Source organism: Manacus candei, unplaced genomic scaffold, assembly GCF_025592945.1.
Source record: "Manacus candei isolate 608988 ecotype Guabito, Panama unplaced genomic scaffold, ASM2559294v1 h1tg000017l, whole genome shotgun sequence".
Lineage (NCBI taxonomy): Eukaryota > Metazoa > Chordata > Aves > Passeriformes > Pipridae > Manacus > Manacus candei.
In genome coordinates this window covers 12,305,113-12,317,975 of record NW_026138065.1, presented here as the reverse complement: position 1 = coordinate 12,317,975, position 12,863 = coordinate 12,305,113, and the positions used below count along the sequence as shown (strand labels likewise).

General features: G+C 34.3%; 1 protein-coding gene across 2 annotated transcripts in view; it reads left to right on the top strand.

The window, feature by feature from the left end:
- The window catches only part of BTBD9 (BTB domain containing 9), a 118,759-nt gene that overhangs the window by 13,909 nt on the left and 91,987 nt on the right, over window positions 1–12,863 (top strand). For both annotated transcript variants that reach the window (XM_051783446.1, XM_051783445.1), the window contains exon 7: window positions 2,022–2,141. In XM_051783446.1, coding sequence (XP_051639406.1) covers window positions 2,022–2,141 — 120 coding nt within the window. The remainder of the gene's footprint in view (window positions 1–2,021; window positions 2,142–12,863) is intronic.

The following is a 12,863-nucleotide window of genomic DNA, read 5'->3' as shown; positions in this document are numbered from 1 at the left end:
TTGTCCATTTGTGGGCTCAGTGTAAGATACTGACCTTCTGGAGTGAGTACAGCAGGACACCAAGATGATGAAGGCTTGAGCACATGAGAACCTGCAGTTTTAAGAGGAGTAGGCTTAGAAGGGAGAGTTTTTCCACCTATTCAGTGGAAAAATGTAGAGAATTCAGGGCCACACTCTGCTTACAGCTGTGTGCTGAGAGTGGACACAAGCAAAAAAATAAATTCATGTTAAATAGTAGGAAAAAAATTCATAATGGGGTAGTTGAACTTCGGATGAGTTTGGCCAGAGAAGTTATGAATATTAGCCCTTGGAGGTATGCAGAGTTTTACCAGCCAGGGTCTTAAGGACCTTGCTCTGAGATTGTCCTTGCTTTTTCTAGGGATTTTTCCAATCTCTCTACACTCTCTTAGTCTAACAATTGCCAACCACTTACCTACATCTTTCTTGTGGGATACATAATAATGTACAAATACACACTTGCTTCTTCTTGAACATCTTTTTAAAATATTCATTCATTTTAACTCTCTCTTTGAAGCTCTGGTCTACTGGATATTTTTAACAGAACCAAATATAAGATAACAGGTGTTTTGCACCTCTACTTTAGAGGTGTTATTAACAGCTGAGTCTTAGATATAAAATTGCTAAGGAGAGTAGCTGTCCAAATTGCCTCTGCTAAAAGATGCTATCTAGCCTTAAAAAAAAAGCATATGATAATGCGACTGTATTTTTGAGATAATATTTCTTTGTTTGGTACCTTCAGAAACCAAGAAATAGCATGTTATTTATTGGTTACAAGTTTACATTAATCTAGCAATGATGATGTGAGAATCTCTTAAATTTTTACCACACAGAGGACTGTCAGTAACTTTGGTATCCAAACTGCTCAAACTCTAAAACTTTGGAGTCTAGTATGGTCAAATATGCATAGGCTAGTAATAATAATGTTGCAAAAACACAGTGTATTTATATGGGTTGTGAATATTACCCATCTGATTGGTGTGAATGTGAAAGCTGATTATGCAGTTGACATCTAAAAACCCCTCCAAGTGCGTCAATTGCTATTAACAGCTCTCTAACATTTTAAGGATTTTTAAACAGTACCACTTTAGACACCTACTCTTCTCAGTCCTCAGGAAAATTGGAAATATTAACAAGGGCATTAATGTTTAACCAGGAATGTTTCTGTAGAACTCTGGAAGAGCAACTCCTCTTTAGAAATCAGCGTGGAAGGATGTTAAGTGCTGATGTGGTGCTATTGAAATGCCTGTGAATGTTGCAGACTAGTACATTAGGAGAAAGAAAATATGCTGAAACATATATTTCATGATTTGTTGCTCCACAAGTCAAGTTTCAATTATAAGTGTCACTGTTGTAGGTATAATAGGGATATAACTATGGCTTTAAAGTTCTAGTTTGGGTTTGTTTTCTCTTAACAGCAAACTATAAGCTAAACATAATTGATAAGCAAGAGGAAGACAGAGATTTTGTTGGTGACCTTTTTATTTTTCGTGAGGTTATTTTGGAGTGTATAAGAAGTAGGGACAGGCTTAACAATGTATCATAAAGAACTGAAAGGGTTAAAAGTGAAGAACAGCATCAGTGAGAATGACCTTAAAGTAAATTTGCTTTTTTTAAGTGAAGGGTTTGAATTTGCATTTTTGATCTGCTAATTGTTTTGGGTTTTTCCTTTATTGATTTGGCAGTAGAAATAGTGCTTTAGTTTTATTCCATGCAGAAGGAATACAAACTATTATTGTTTTTGTGATTGAGTTGAAAGTCTCCATTGCATTTTTTGAGGTATCTTATAGTGACTGCAGATTGTGAGTGTAAGGATGTTTTAAATCATTCTAAAAATGCCTTAACTGCAGACAGTTTATTTTCAAAGCTAGTTGGAAAACAGGGATCTGGGTAGGAATAAACAGCCTTCTCTTCAGCAACTGAAAATCCAGAAGACAGTGTAAAATTTAATACCTAAAATGTGTCAGCTTGTGTACTAACCAGTGTTTTCTGACAATCCATAGGTCTTATTCCTACTACATTGAGGTGTCCATGGATGAATTAGACTGGATTCGAGTTATTGATCACTCTAAATACCTCTGTCGGTCCTGGCAGAACCTGTATTTTCCTGCCCGTGTCTGCAGGTTAGTTCATCAATGTGACATTGCATGGCTGACATTAAAGAATGTGGGCACCAGAATAAGTTGCTGGATTTTGCTACTGAATTATGTATTTCTAAAAATGTATTATATACACAACTTTCATCAGCTATCCTAAAATTTTCTATCTTGGTGGATGCTTCTTTAATGTAAATATAGTTGATAAAATGTACTTTTTTACTGTGGTTCTTCCATATCTACTTTTTTTTTTTGACTCATACTCATGCTTTTTTGCAGCTGATATGATTTTTTTTCCACTCAGTAGTAAACGTTATTCTTTGACTCCCTAAATGTTTATAATGCATTTACATACTTACTACAGAACTTGGAAATGTATCTTTATATATTTTATATATTTTCTGCTGATGCACTGAGAGACTGTTTTAAAGTTGTGAAAGAGTGAAAGGAGGTTTGAGCAATGCCTTGTGTAACCCAAAATACCTAGATGGGTTTAAGCAGTATTAAGGTGATGATGTTTTTTTTTACTGTAGGTGCTGGGAATTCTGGAAAAAACTTATAATCAGATTGAAGCTATTTTATCCAAAAATTGAGTCAAACTCATTGAGGGAGAGGTCACAATCTCTAGATATCAAAGATACTGTTGTCATTAGGTTTTGGGTCATAGGCCCAAGGAGGAAATTACCTGTACTGTGATTGTTTGGGAGACGCAAAGTTTTTATTCGGCACAGCAACTCTTGGAATCCCCAAGGAGGAAAGTGCTTTCTTTTTCCCAAAGAATGACCTCTTTCTCTGATCCTTACTGCTCTGCAACATTGGATTGCTGGCAAGCAGTTGTAGTCTATGGGGAAGGGGTCTAGCGGGTCACTTGCATGTCTCTCCTCAGATAAATCTTTCTCAGCCTTGCTGTCCTTCCGTTAAGTTCATACTGAATGTGACTTGAAATTTATTTTTCCTTATACAAACAAATACATTCTCACCTTTTCTCTGTAACTTTTTTAATTCTGATTTTACCGTTTTTCTGAAACGGTTGGTGCAGTCCCTTTGCGTGTGTATTGATAAATTTTTGCTTGAAGATGTCTGTGATAAATCACCTAGCATTGATCAAATGTCCATGAGTTGGTAGGTGTTTTACATTTCCTGGGGGTATTTTTTTTTGTGCATGACTTTAGCTTCATGCAAATTGGATTGATTGTTAGTATGCACAGGGTTTTTTTGCTTCCATCATGTTACCAAGATAATGCCTAGGGACTTCTCTGTTGTGGTGGGAGTTCCCTAAATTGTTTTTTCAAAAGGGCTGCCATTCTTCGGCCTCATTCAAAGACTCGTCCAGAAGTGTCTATTCTATTTCAACAACAGTTTATCCGTTTGCCATCCACCCTCCCAGGTGTCTTCATCTGTGTTTGAGTGTGAGTGTGCTGTCTTTTGAGAGTGTCATTGTTCTGTGTTCGTGAAGGCCCTTTGTAGCCTTGCCTGAAAGTGCAGAGAGGGAATGGAGGAGGCGAAAATATCATTCCAAAGTTTTAGAAGATACCTTACGTGTTTTTTGGCACAGAAGGATCTCTTGTACTTTCTAGCTCTCCAGTGAGCTCCTAATCCTCTGCAAGTGACTCGCCCTCTTTTGGAGGAGCAGATTATCAGGAGGGAGTTCATTTCATGTGGTGCTTTCATATGCACAGGGATACAATTTCCGCATGCACAAGCACATCTGGGAACCTCCCCCTTGCAGTTTTATTGTAGCACATATTGGAAGTATACAGTTGTCCAGATATCTACAGCACAAATTTCCTTATCACATAATCCTCATGCCTCAGATTTTTCCTGTTCTGCTCCATTATTCACAGGAAGCATATTCTATTCTATAAATCTCTGTTCCTCATTATCATATCCACAGAGTGGTGGGGAATTCCTTGGAGGTGCAGCTTATTTGAAGAGCAAGTGAAAAAGTCATGTAGTAGCATAAATTTATGAGTACTTATTGTTAAGGAGCAGTAACCTTAAGGCACTCACCTTAAGGTGAGTTCTCAGTTGAGTCAACACAATAATTCTTGGCTGTTCTGTAATCTCTGCTTACATCAGTGAATTGAAGCCTACACTGTAGTAAGAATGCATTTGCTAGTCAAAAGTAAAAGTGGCTGTAGTTTACTGCTCTATTACGTGTTTTTCCTGTAAATAATAAGAAATTTTACATGTAATTAGAGATGTAAAATTGCTGACAAATTTTTGAGGAGTTGCACTTGAAGAACTTTTTATTTATTTATTTATTCACGTTAATATAGATAGTTAGATCTAACTTGAAGGTTGGTTCTGCTTTGATCTGGAATTTGGACCAAATTCCCTCCAGAAGAGAGGCTTTGAATAGTGGAGGCTACATACACTTACATATTAGTATTAGAGACTTTTATTTATCTCTCTTTTAATTAATATTCTGTTTAGAAAGAACAAAGGAAGGACTACTAAACTTTTTCTTGTTTCCAATTTCAGTGTTTTGTGATTATGTTTTTAAAGTAGTTCTGTTTACTTAAATGAGTTAAACTAGTTATTTCTAGGATATTATAATGCATAGAATAGATATCTTAAAACGTGTAGCAGTTTTTGTCACCTAAAACCAAGGTGTTCTCTAGTCTTTTGAACACAGACTTAAAATATGAGCTAATATGTGGTTATGTGAGAATGTATTCTTTTATTATTTGATATTCTGTTTTTACAGATAAGTTATGCATGCTTATCAAAAGGCAGATATGTTTTAGGTGTTTTATACGCCCTGTTTTATCAGCAGATAATAAAAAAAACCTAATTTTTTTAATTTGCAGGCATAAATGCTTGCCCCATTTTTAGAGAAAGACTATAATGTAACTCAGCAAATCACTCATATTTATTAGCACTTGGTTAATCAATATATTTTTTAATTTAAAGCTAATTATATTTTCATATTGCTCAACGCTGCTTCTGTTGTATACTCAAGTTCGTGTGGCAAGTCCCAGTGCCAAAATGTTCTTGTTAATGAACAAACAGTATAGAGGACTGGATTGCAAGCATCATGTTTTCTTCAGTCTTCCTGCCATTAATTTTCACATTTATTCCCTTTTTGCCTTAGTAATGCAGATAATATTTTTGGAAACAGCCACTTTGGGAACCATGCTGCGATTTTTTAGAGTTTTTTTTTATTTAGCAGAAGATCACGGACTGAGTGTCTTATCAGTACTGGCTTGAGATAGGTGGTGTTTTGGTTTTTTTCATTTTTAAAAAAAAGTTATTTTAGCCCAAAGTGCTTTATGACATCACTGTATAGGATGACATTTTGAGGAGCAACAAAGAATTGGAGGCTAGAATTACTGGCTGGGTGTTTTTATTCACACACCATTTTTCAAAGCGAGGGAGTAGAACATGTCAGATTCTGTACAGGTTGTTGAAGGACAGCCAGTTTGTGTCTGATACACTAGAGCAATTGTTCAAACAGATTATAAAGAGGATATGAGCCCTGTAACATTAGGCAAGGTTAGTTGCCTTTTTGAGTTACCTTCCACATAAATATTAGTTTTAAAAGGTGAGAGCTGTCAAGGGCTGAGCTGATGTGTTCATCTAAGTTTTAAGAAGCTACTCAAACATTTCCATGGGTGTAAAAATTGATGTAGTGTGTCTTCTATTTGCATGTATGCCAGCTGAGGTTTTTGTTTCTCTTTGAAAACCTTTAACTTTTCTCTTAAGCAAATCTATCTATGTTGAAATCTGCAGTCAATGCCTCTTTCACACTAGGTGGATGAAAAAAAACGCACCGTTCTGGCAGTTGGTTGCTAAATAAAACAAATAATTTATACCACAGTGAATTAAGATCAATTCACCCTCCTTAATGAGTCATGTGTTGTGTGCGTGATAGTCTCTTTCATGACTTTGATTTTTTTGATATATGGGACATTGTGAAATATTCACAATAGTGTTAGAATTAGGGGCATTATTGTGCTTCCCATGAAAGATAATTGTACTTGGCAAAGCATATATCAAACCATCCAAACTAATTAGGCAGAGTCAAGTGAGTAACATGATAAGATTATTTAAATGCTTTGCTTCTTCCTGTTACTACTTGCATGCTCCAGCATATAGGTTCAGAGTAACTTTTGCCAACCATAACCTTTGTTAGATTAATAGATGGAAAAAATGGAGGGGCAATAACCAAAGACTGAAATGCTAAAATAAAAAGGAAATGAGAAGACTGTTTATGCTTTCTCACACTCATGAAATGATTTATTTGTTATTTTTAAAATGTAATTCCTGATTTAGATATACAAGCTAATTTGTACCAGGAAGATTATTTATTTGGTGTCAAAGCCTAGTACTACAAGTGAGGGATGTTGCTCTACTTAGAGGGCTTTTAGTAAAAAAAAAATAGGTAAGTATAATATGTGGGGTTTTTATTGATAAATTGTGTTTTAGGCTTTTAATTTTTGCTTTAAATGCTTTTAGAATACATTATTCTACCACCTTTGAAAATTGAACAGCCCTATAGGATGCAGAAAAAGCAACTAAGAGAGTGAGATTACAGGGCAATTTTTTTTCCTTTTTTTAATATGGTACTGTATTTTTTTAGAATTTCTTTTGGTCCTACTTTCACTGTTTGTACCTTTATAGCGATTTTCATGTAGAGCTGAAAACTCTTTAGAGGGAAGACAGGACACAGAAAATATTCATGTAATCAGGTTCCTGTCAGAGTTAGGAACATGTGATGAACCCAACATGTGTTGGGTTCATAGTTCTTCCAGCTTCCTCTTGTAACACTGAATGTTAATGCTGGTAAAGATCTTTGAACAGGCAGTGCTGTTTTCTGTTTCATCCTGCTCATTTTTTTCATCATTTCATTTTTGTTTTACGTTTTCATCTTTTTACTTTGTCCTAGACCACAAAATATGAAAAAATTCCTTAAAAGAATTAAAAGAAAATGAAAAATTTTGAGGTCTCGAAGTAAGTCAAATGTAGCCACAAGATGTCACTACAATAAAAGTTTAAAAGTCTTATCTTCTTTCTGTTTAAACTCCTTTGGTGAAACTGTTATTCCTACTGTGTGCTTTGTTTGTGTATTAAAACTTCCCAGATTTACGGAATCATTCTGATTTGCTGTTTATGCTGTAGAGGGGCAAGTACAGAGATGGTACGTAAAATCAGAAGGAAACTCGATTTATTTCATGTTTCATCTGACATTGGATGATGCTGAGTTTTGATCAGGGGAGTATTTGGCTCACCTGACTAATTTAGGGTTTTAAATTAATGCCATGTTGTCAGTAATATCAACATTTGAAAAAGATAATGAAAGGAGAAAGAGGTCAATTTTTATAGGCATTTATTTCTATTTTAATATCTTACCTCTTTTTGAGATATTATAATGTAACTTATCAAAAAGAAATATTAATTACCGCTGCATAAATTTTTGTCACTAAAGCATTTTTTTATTAAGAGAGCTGACAGATCCTTGTAGAACAATGCTGTGAATATGGGAAATTATTTAAGCATATTCTTTTTCCTGTTTTTTAATTTGCTTTGCACTCAAAAATATTGAGGTTTTCTATTACTAGTATGTTGATTTAATAGTGATACAATATGTCTAAATGCCTTAAAGCACTTGGCTGCTGTAGGAAGTGTGGCATTACAGTTATTTTTACTTTAGAAGGTGTACTCGTGTGTTAAATGTATTTATTGGTGCAGAGAGAATTACTTGCCTTTCCTTTTGTTAAGCATTAATGCTACTGGGTGGGTTTCTTGTTTGGCGCTTTAACAGTTTTTGCTACTAATGATTACACCATTTGTAATCCTCTGCCTGAGTGAAGACAGATTAAATTGTAGACCCTGTCTCCTGAACATTGAAGAAATGCAAAAAGAGTAAATGTTTCAGTACTAATGCAGTTCTAGGCTAAGAAATACCAGTAGTTGTGCACAATTATTTTGCACATAATGATATGCAAAGAGATTTGATTCTTAAGTATAGTCTAGACAAGACATTTTTCTTTAATTCTGTTCTTAATCAGATAGCCTCACGTAACTGTGCTTTCTGCTGGTGGTGATGCAGTAATTTTATTTTTCTTTCCACCTGGAAAAGTTATTGAAATTAGCTACTGATTAAGCAGCAATGTCTCATTTTCAGCTTTACCAGTAGGTCTCTGACATTCTTATCTATAGTAGATACCCATTTTGCAGTTTTCCTGTTCTTGGTGGAATCTCAGTGGACAATAACCTGCCAAAAGGCATTCCAAATACAGTTCGATTTAAAATGTTGAAACAAGTGAGGAATCAGCTCTTGAGGAAAAAGCAGTTGAAGCATTGTCCCAGGTACTGGAAATAAACTGAGGGGAAAGCAGTGTCTGCAGATCTAATTTAGTGCTGGTTTGTTTTTTTTTCACATATCCTCTCCCCTTCCCCGGTAGGGAATGCTGGTGTTCAGAAAAAGCATGCAGACATCCAAAGGAAGCTTTTGGACATTGTTTTAACTTAAAATGAAACCCTAATACATCACTGACCTAACTGGAAAGCATAGGCTAAGAACTGCTGGCAGGAGCTGGGTAAGGCCTTCAGTCAGGCTGAAAAGCATTGGAAAATTTTTTCATCAGTAAGTCATTAGTATCTTTATAAAAAGACTTCCTGCAAATGGAATGATTAAACTTGGGGAACTGAATCCATCTTTACCTTAGTTACTGCATTTGAGAACTACAAATGGTTGCACAGGCAACATGTTGATTAGTTATTTTGTTTATACTGTTCTTCAGAAAGCATTGACTGTTATGTAAATATTTTATTTCCAACTGTGCAAATATGCTGATGTTTCTGAGTTTAGGCAAAAACCCCCAACCTCGCTACATAATTCAAATTAGCTTTTCTTTATTTCTGGATAACTCAAATTTTAAAATCTTTTCCTGATTCTAGTACTGTAAATAATTCAGTGATAATGTAATGTCCAGAGATAAGTAAAAAAAATATCTTGGTTTGTATTACTAAAACATATTAATAAATGAAAGCAATTTCGAAATGTTACTCCAGACCTTTGAGGCTTTTCACTGACATTCTTTTTAAAATTATATTTTCAGTGCAGCCATGCAGTTTGCTTTTTTGTTTGTTTTGGGAGTGGAGAAGAAAGCTAATCACTCTATTAGGATGTGATCATATTGAGGAGTCTTTATTGACATGTTTCCAATGCCTTGTTTTTTCACTGTGTGAAATACAAGGAAATGGATAGGTAGGTGCTGCTTATCTTTCTATCTATCAGTGCTTAAACGTATTTTTTGTTTTTTGCAGTACATGTTCAATCTGGCATTCTTTTTCTTTCCTAAGATAATATGGTAGCCTGAGATTTTTCAAACGATGTAGATCGTCTACACAGGATCAAGAAAGCTATTGTCTCATCTAGGGTGGAGTGTTTATTGATTTAAAAGGTTTCTTTTCTTCTGTTCAGGTTATGTATACTTTTGATCTTAAGCTTATACTTCTAATTTTGGCTCCAAATGTGCTCCTAGTGATACAGGAGCTCATTTCTCTACAGGAATAATCAATAACATTTTTCATCAGGAACGTTATCAAGGCAGCTTTTTTCTTCTCAAATTCCTTCTTCTGTCTGTCAGAGCAGTTTCAATTACCCTAACCTAAAGAGCCCAACCCAGCTTTGAGGAAAAGCAAAAAAGCTGGTGTGCATTTAAGCTGTTGATGACAACCTACCAGACGACTTATCCTCTGAAAATGAGTATTTGTCTGAAAAAGTATGTGCAGAGGGTCAATATGGCTTGTATAGAAATATCAGAAATGTGGAGAGCCTGGCAATGCAGTTTGTTGGACAGGAATTATAAAAAGGTGTAATATATTCTATTCTTTTTGCTTCATAGTTTAGAAGAAAATTAATGTTTTGAGAGACCTAGATTACAATATTTCTCATGTTTGACATAATAAGTAGGTTGTTTGTAGTATGGTTAGAATTTTTGTAGTCTGGATTTTGACATATTTATTGTGAGTTTCTTAAACCCCAAATTGTCTATAGGTCTGTTTTCAACCTGTTTCACCTCATAAATGAGATCTGACATAGGTAAAAATTATTAGTAGTTATTGAGCTTGACAGTGATACATAAAGATACAGCTAAATGTTGTTATCAAATTGTTTATAATAATTCTACGGCAAGTTGTATTTAAAAGTTAATTTTGTTTAAGAAAAACCTATTTATAAGACATCTTCCACATTCCTTTTCTTTAAATCCTCCTCTGTGATTTCTGTTACACTCTAAGAGCTAGAATTAACTGTGAAAACTTGCCATATATATTTACAAAGACAGACTTGTACAAAAGGAAATCATGTTTTGCCAAATTTGTAAGAATTCTGGTTTATTTTAGTTTGTTGATCAGTGATGACCATCTGTTGAAGTTGTTTGATGCCATTGTATAAAGCATTTCTCTCTCTCTCACCATTTCTCAGCAGATAATGGTCATGCTTTGTCAATGTGTATCTGAAACACTGTACCACGCTTACAATTACACATTATGAATATTCAAATTGTATACGTGAAACCAAGTAACACACTGCTGTGGATTCACTTTTCAATCTTCTAAGTTTATAAAGCCATCTGTCAACCAACACTAGGCCAGTCTCAGTTGTGGAATAATTTGGATGATGTTAAAAATTTTATAGTAAAGCAAATTTGTCTGTGGTTAGACTTGATTCTGTGTTCACAAAGATGAAGTTATCTTCTGTGTAGCACTTTTTAAAGCTATCGATCAGTGTATGAGTGGGAGAGCCCTAAAGTAAACTACTTTTCAGTGTCCTTTTTGTCCTCAAAAGAAGCTTGTTCATACTGAAGTTAAACTCCTTGGGCTTGATCTGTATTTGCTCTTTCTCATCTCAGTTTCAATTGTGAGGGTGAGACTGCTGGTTCCATTTGATGCAGCTTTTAAATAGTTTTCTATTCCACAAAAGGAATATTCACTCTCCAAAATGGGAGAAGATAAGACACAGACAGTTGAAAATGAAAAATCAAGCTGAAAATACCAATAAATGATCAAATTATGTTCTATAGAGAATCCAATTTATAGAAAATAAGCCATGAACACATCTCTTCAACTGACAGAAATGAGTGAGTGAAGGAAAGAAAGCAATGGAAGAGAGATATCACACAGAAGAAATACTACATGTTTGGGAAAAAAAAAATCTTTGCAACTTAAAAGTGTTGTAAAAGAGTTTTTTACAGTTGGGTTAATTATAGGAAAGCCACATGTATTTATCATTTTCAGGCTGCTAATGGAAACAGTTATTTTATTCTTTGTAATCTCTTCTAAAAGAAAGAAAGAGTGATCCTTTTGTTAAACAGCAGATTCTGCATTTGGGTTTTGATTTTTACCACAAAGCAATTTTTACAGCTTTATACTTTCATGCTAGTTTTTCATTAGTTAGATCAGGTCAAATATTTCCATACTACACTGAAGATGTAATAAAGATCTTGGAAATTTTAGATACTGTGAGTAACATCTTCAGTGATCAATAAAGTAGTGGCTTCATTACTTTTCTTCATATCATTGTCTTTCTCATTTCTATTGGGGAATAACAACAGTGATGGAAGGGGTATTAAATATTGATTTCTAAATCTGTATTCTGTTCAATTTAATTATCCTGTCTCTGTTAATGGCAAATTGCAAAGTTGGCTAATCAAGCTGCATTTTCATTAACAATGCAAGTGCCCTGTTGAGTCAGGTCAGTGGGCACCTCGCCCTGTGTCCTATTTCTGACCTTGAGAGCTGATTTTCCAGATGTTAAGTATTTGTGGTGTGGTATTTTATACTAATTTTCCATGTAATTTGAGGTTATGTGTTCATTTTCCCATTAACTTATCAGATATCCTTGCTCTTTTTATACCATCAAAATTTGGATAATAGAGTTTAAAAATAACTTCAGTTAAAAAAGCTACTGAAAAATGTAATGTGTTACTGTTTCTGTACCAAGCTTTTTAGAGTAGAAATTATGAGTTTGAATATCACATATTGGGACATTTGAAAATTTTTAGAGTAAATTACGAGTACATAGTATTGGTGCACACAATCAATCTTAACTGTGCCTTAGGGAGTTTTCATGCAGCTGTTCTGTTCCCTCAGTGCATATTAATAAGTTTTTTATCTGATAAAATCTTCTTCTAAAAACTATTGAGCTTGGACTTTTGAAATTGTTATTGTTTTTATTGCAGTATTGGTAGCAGCACAATTTTCTGTGTAAATGAGTATTTATGAAGACTTTTATTGATGTTGGACAGTCTAAACTAATTTGGTTTTTATCAGTTTTACTGGCAATGTTAATGTTTTATTTGGAGGGTGAGGGTTATTTTAGCTTTGGGTTTTTTACAGGAGAGTTTCTGATTTTGACTTAATAGGTAGAAAAACTAAATCTGGGTGGAAGTCTGTGTATATATATATGTATAAGCATTCTTCCCACTCAGATTGTATTTCATCCCTTTTTTTTTTTAAGGGAAGGATTTAATGTATATTTAGATGAAAACTGATTTTAACACTTCAATAGATCAAAACTAGTGCGAAGGGCTGGAAGACATTATTGCTGATGATTCCAGTTTGTAGTAAATTATAAAGCATATGTAACAGCTGTAAAGAGGGATGACTTCCTGTATCATATTTCATCTTGCCTTTGTAGATAAGTGTGTAAATGAAAGGGAAACAAATTGTTTCAATAAGGCAAATCTATATTATTTCTTTGGAGTGAAAATGAATGAAATTGAAATAGTTCACTCT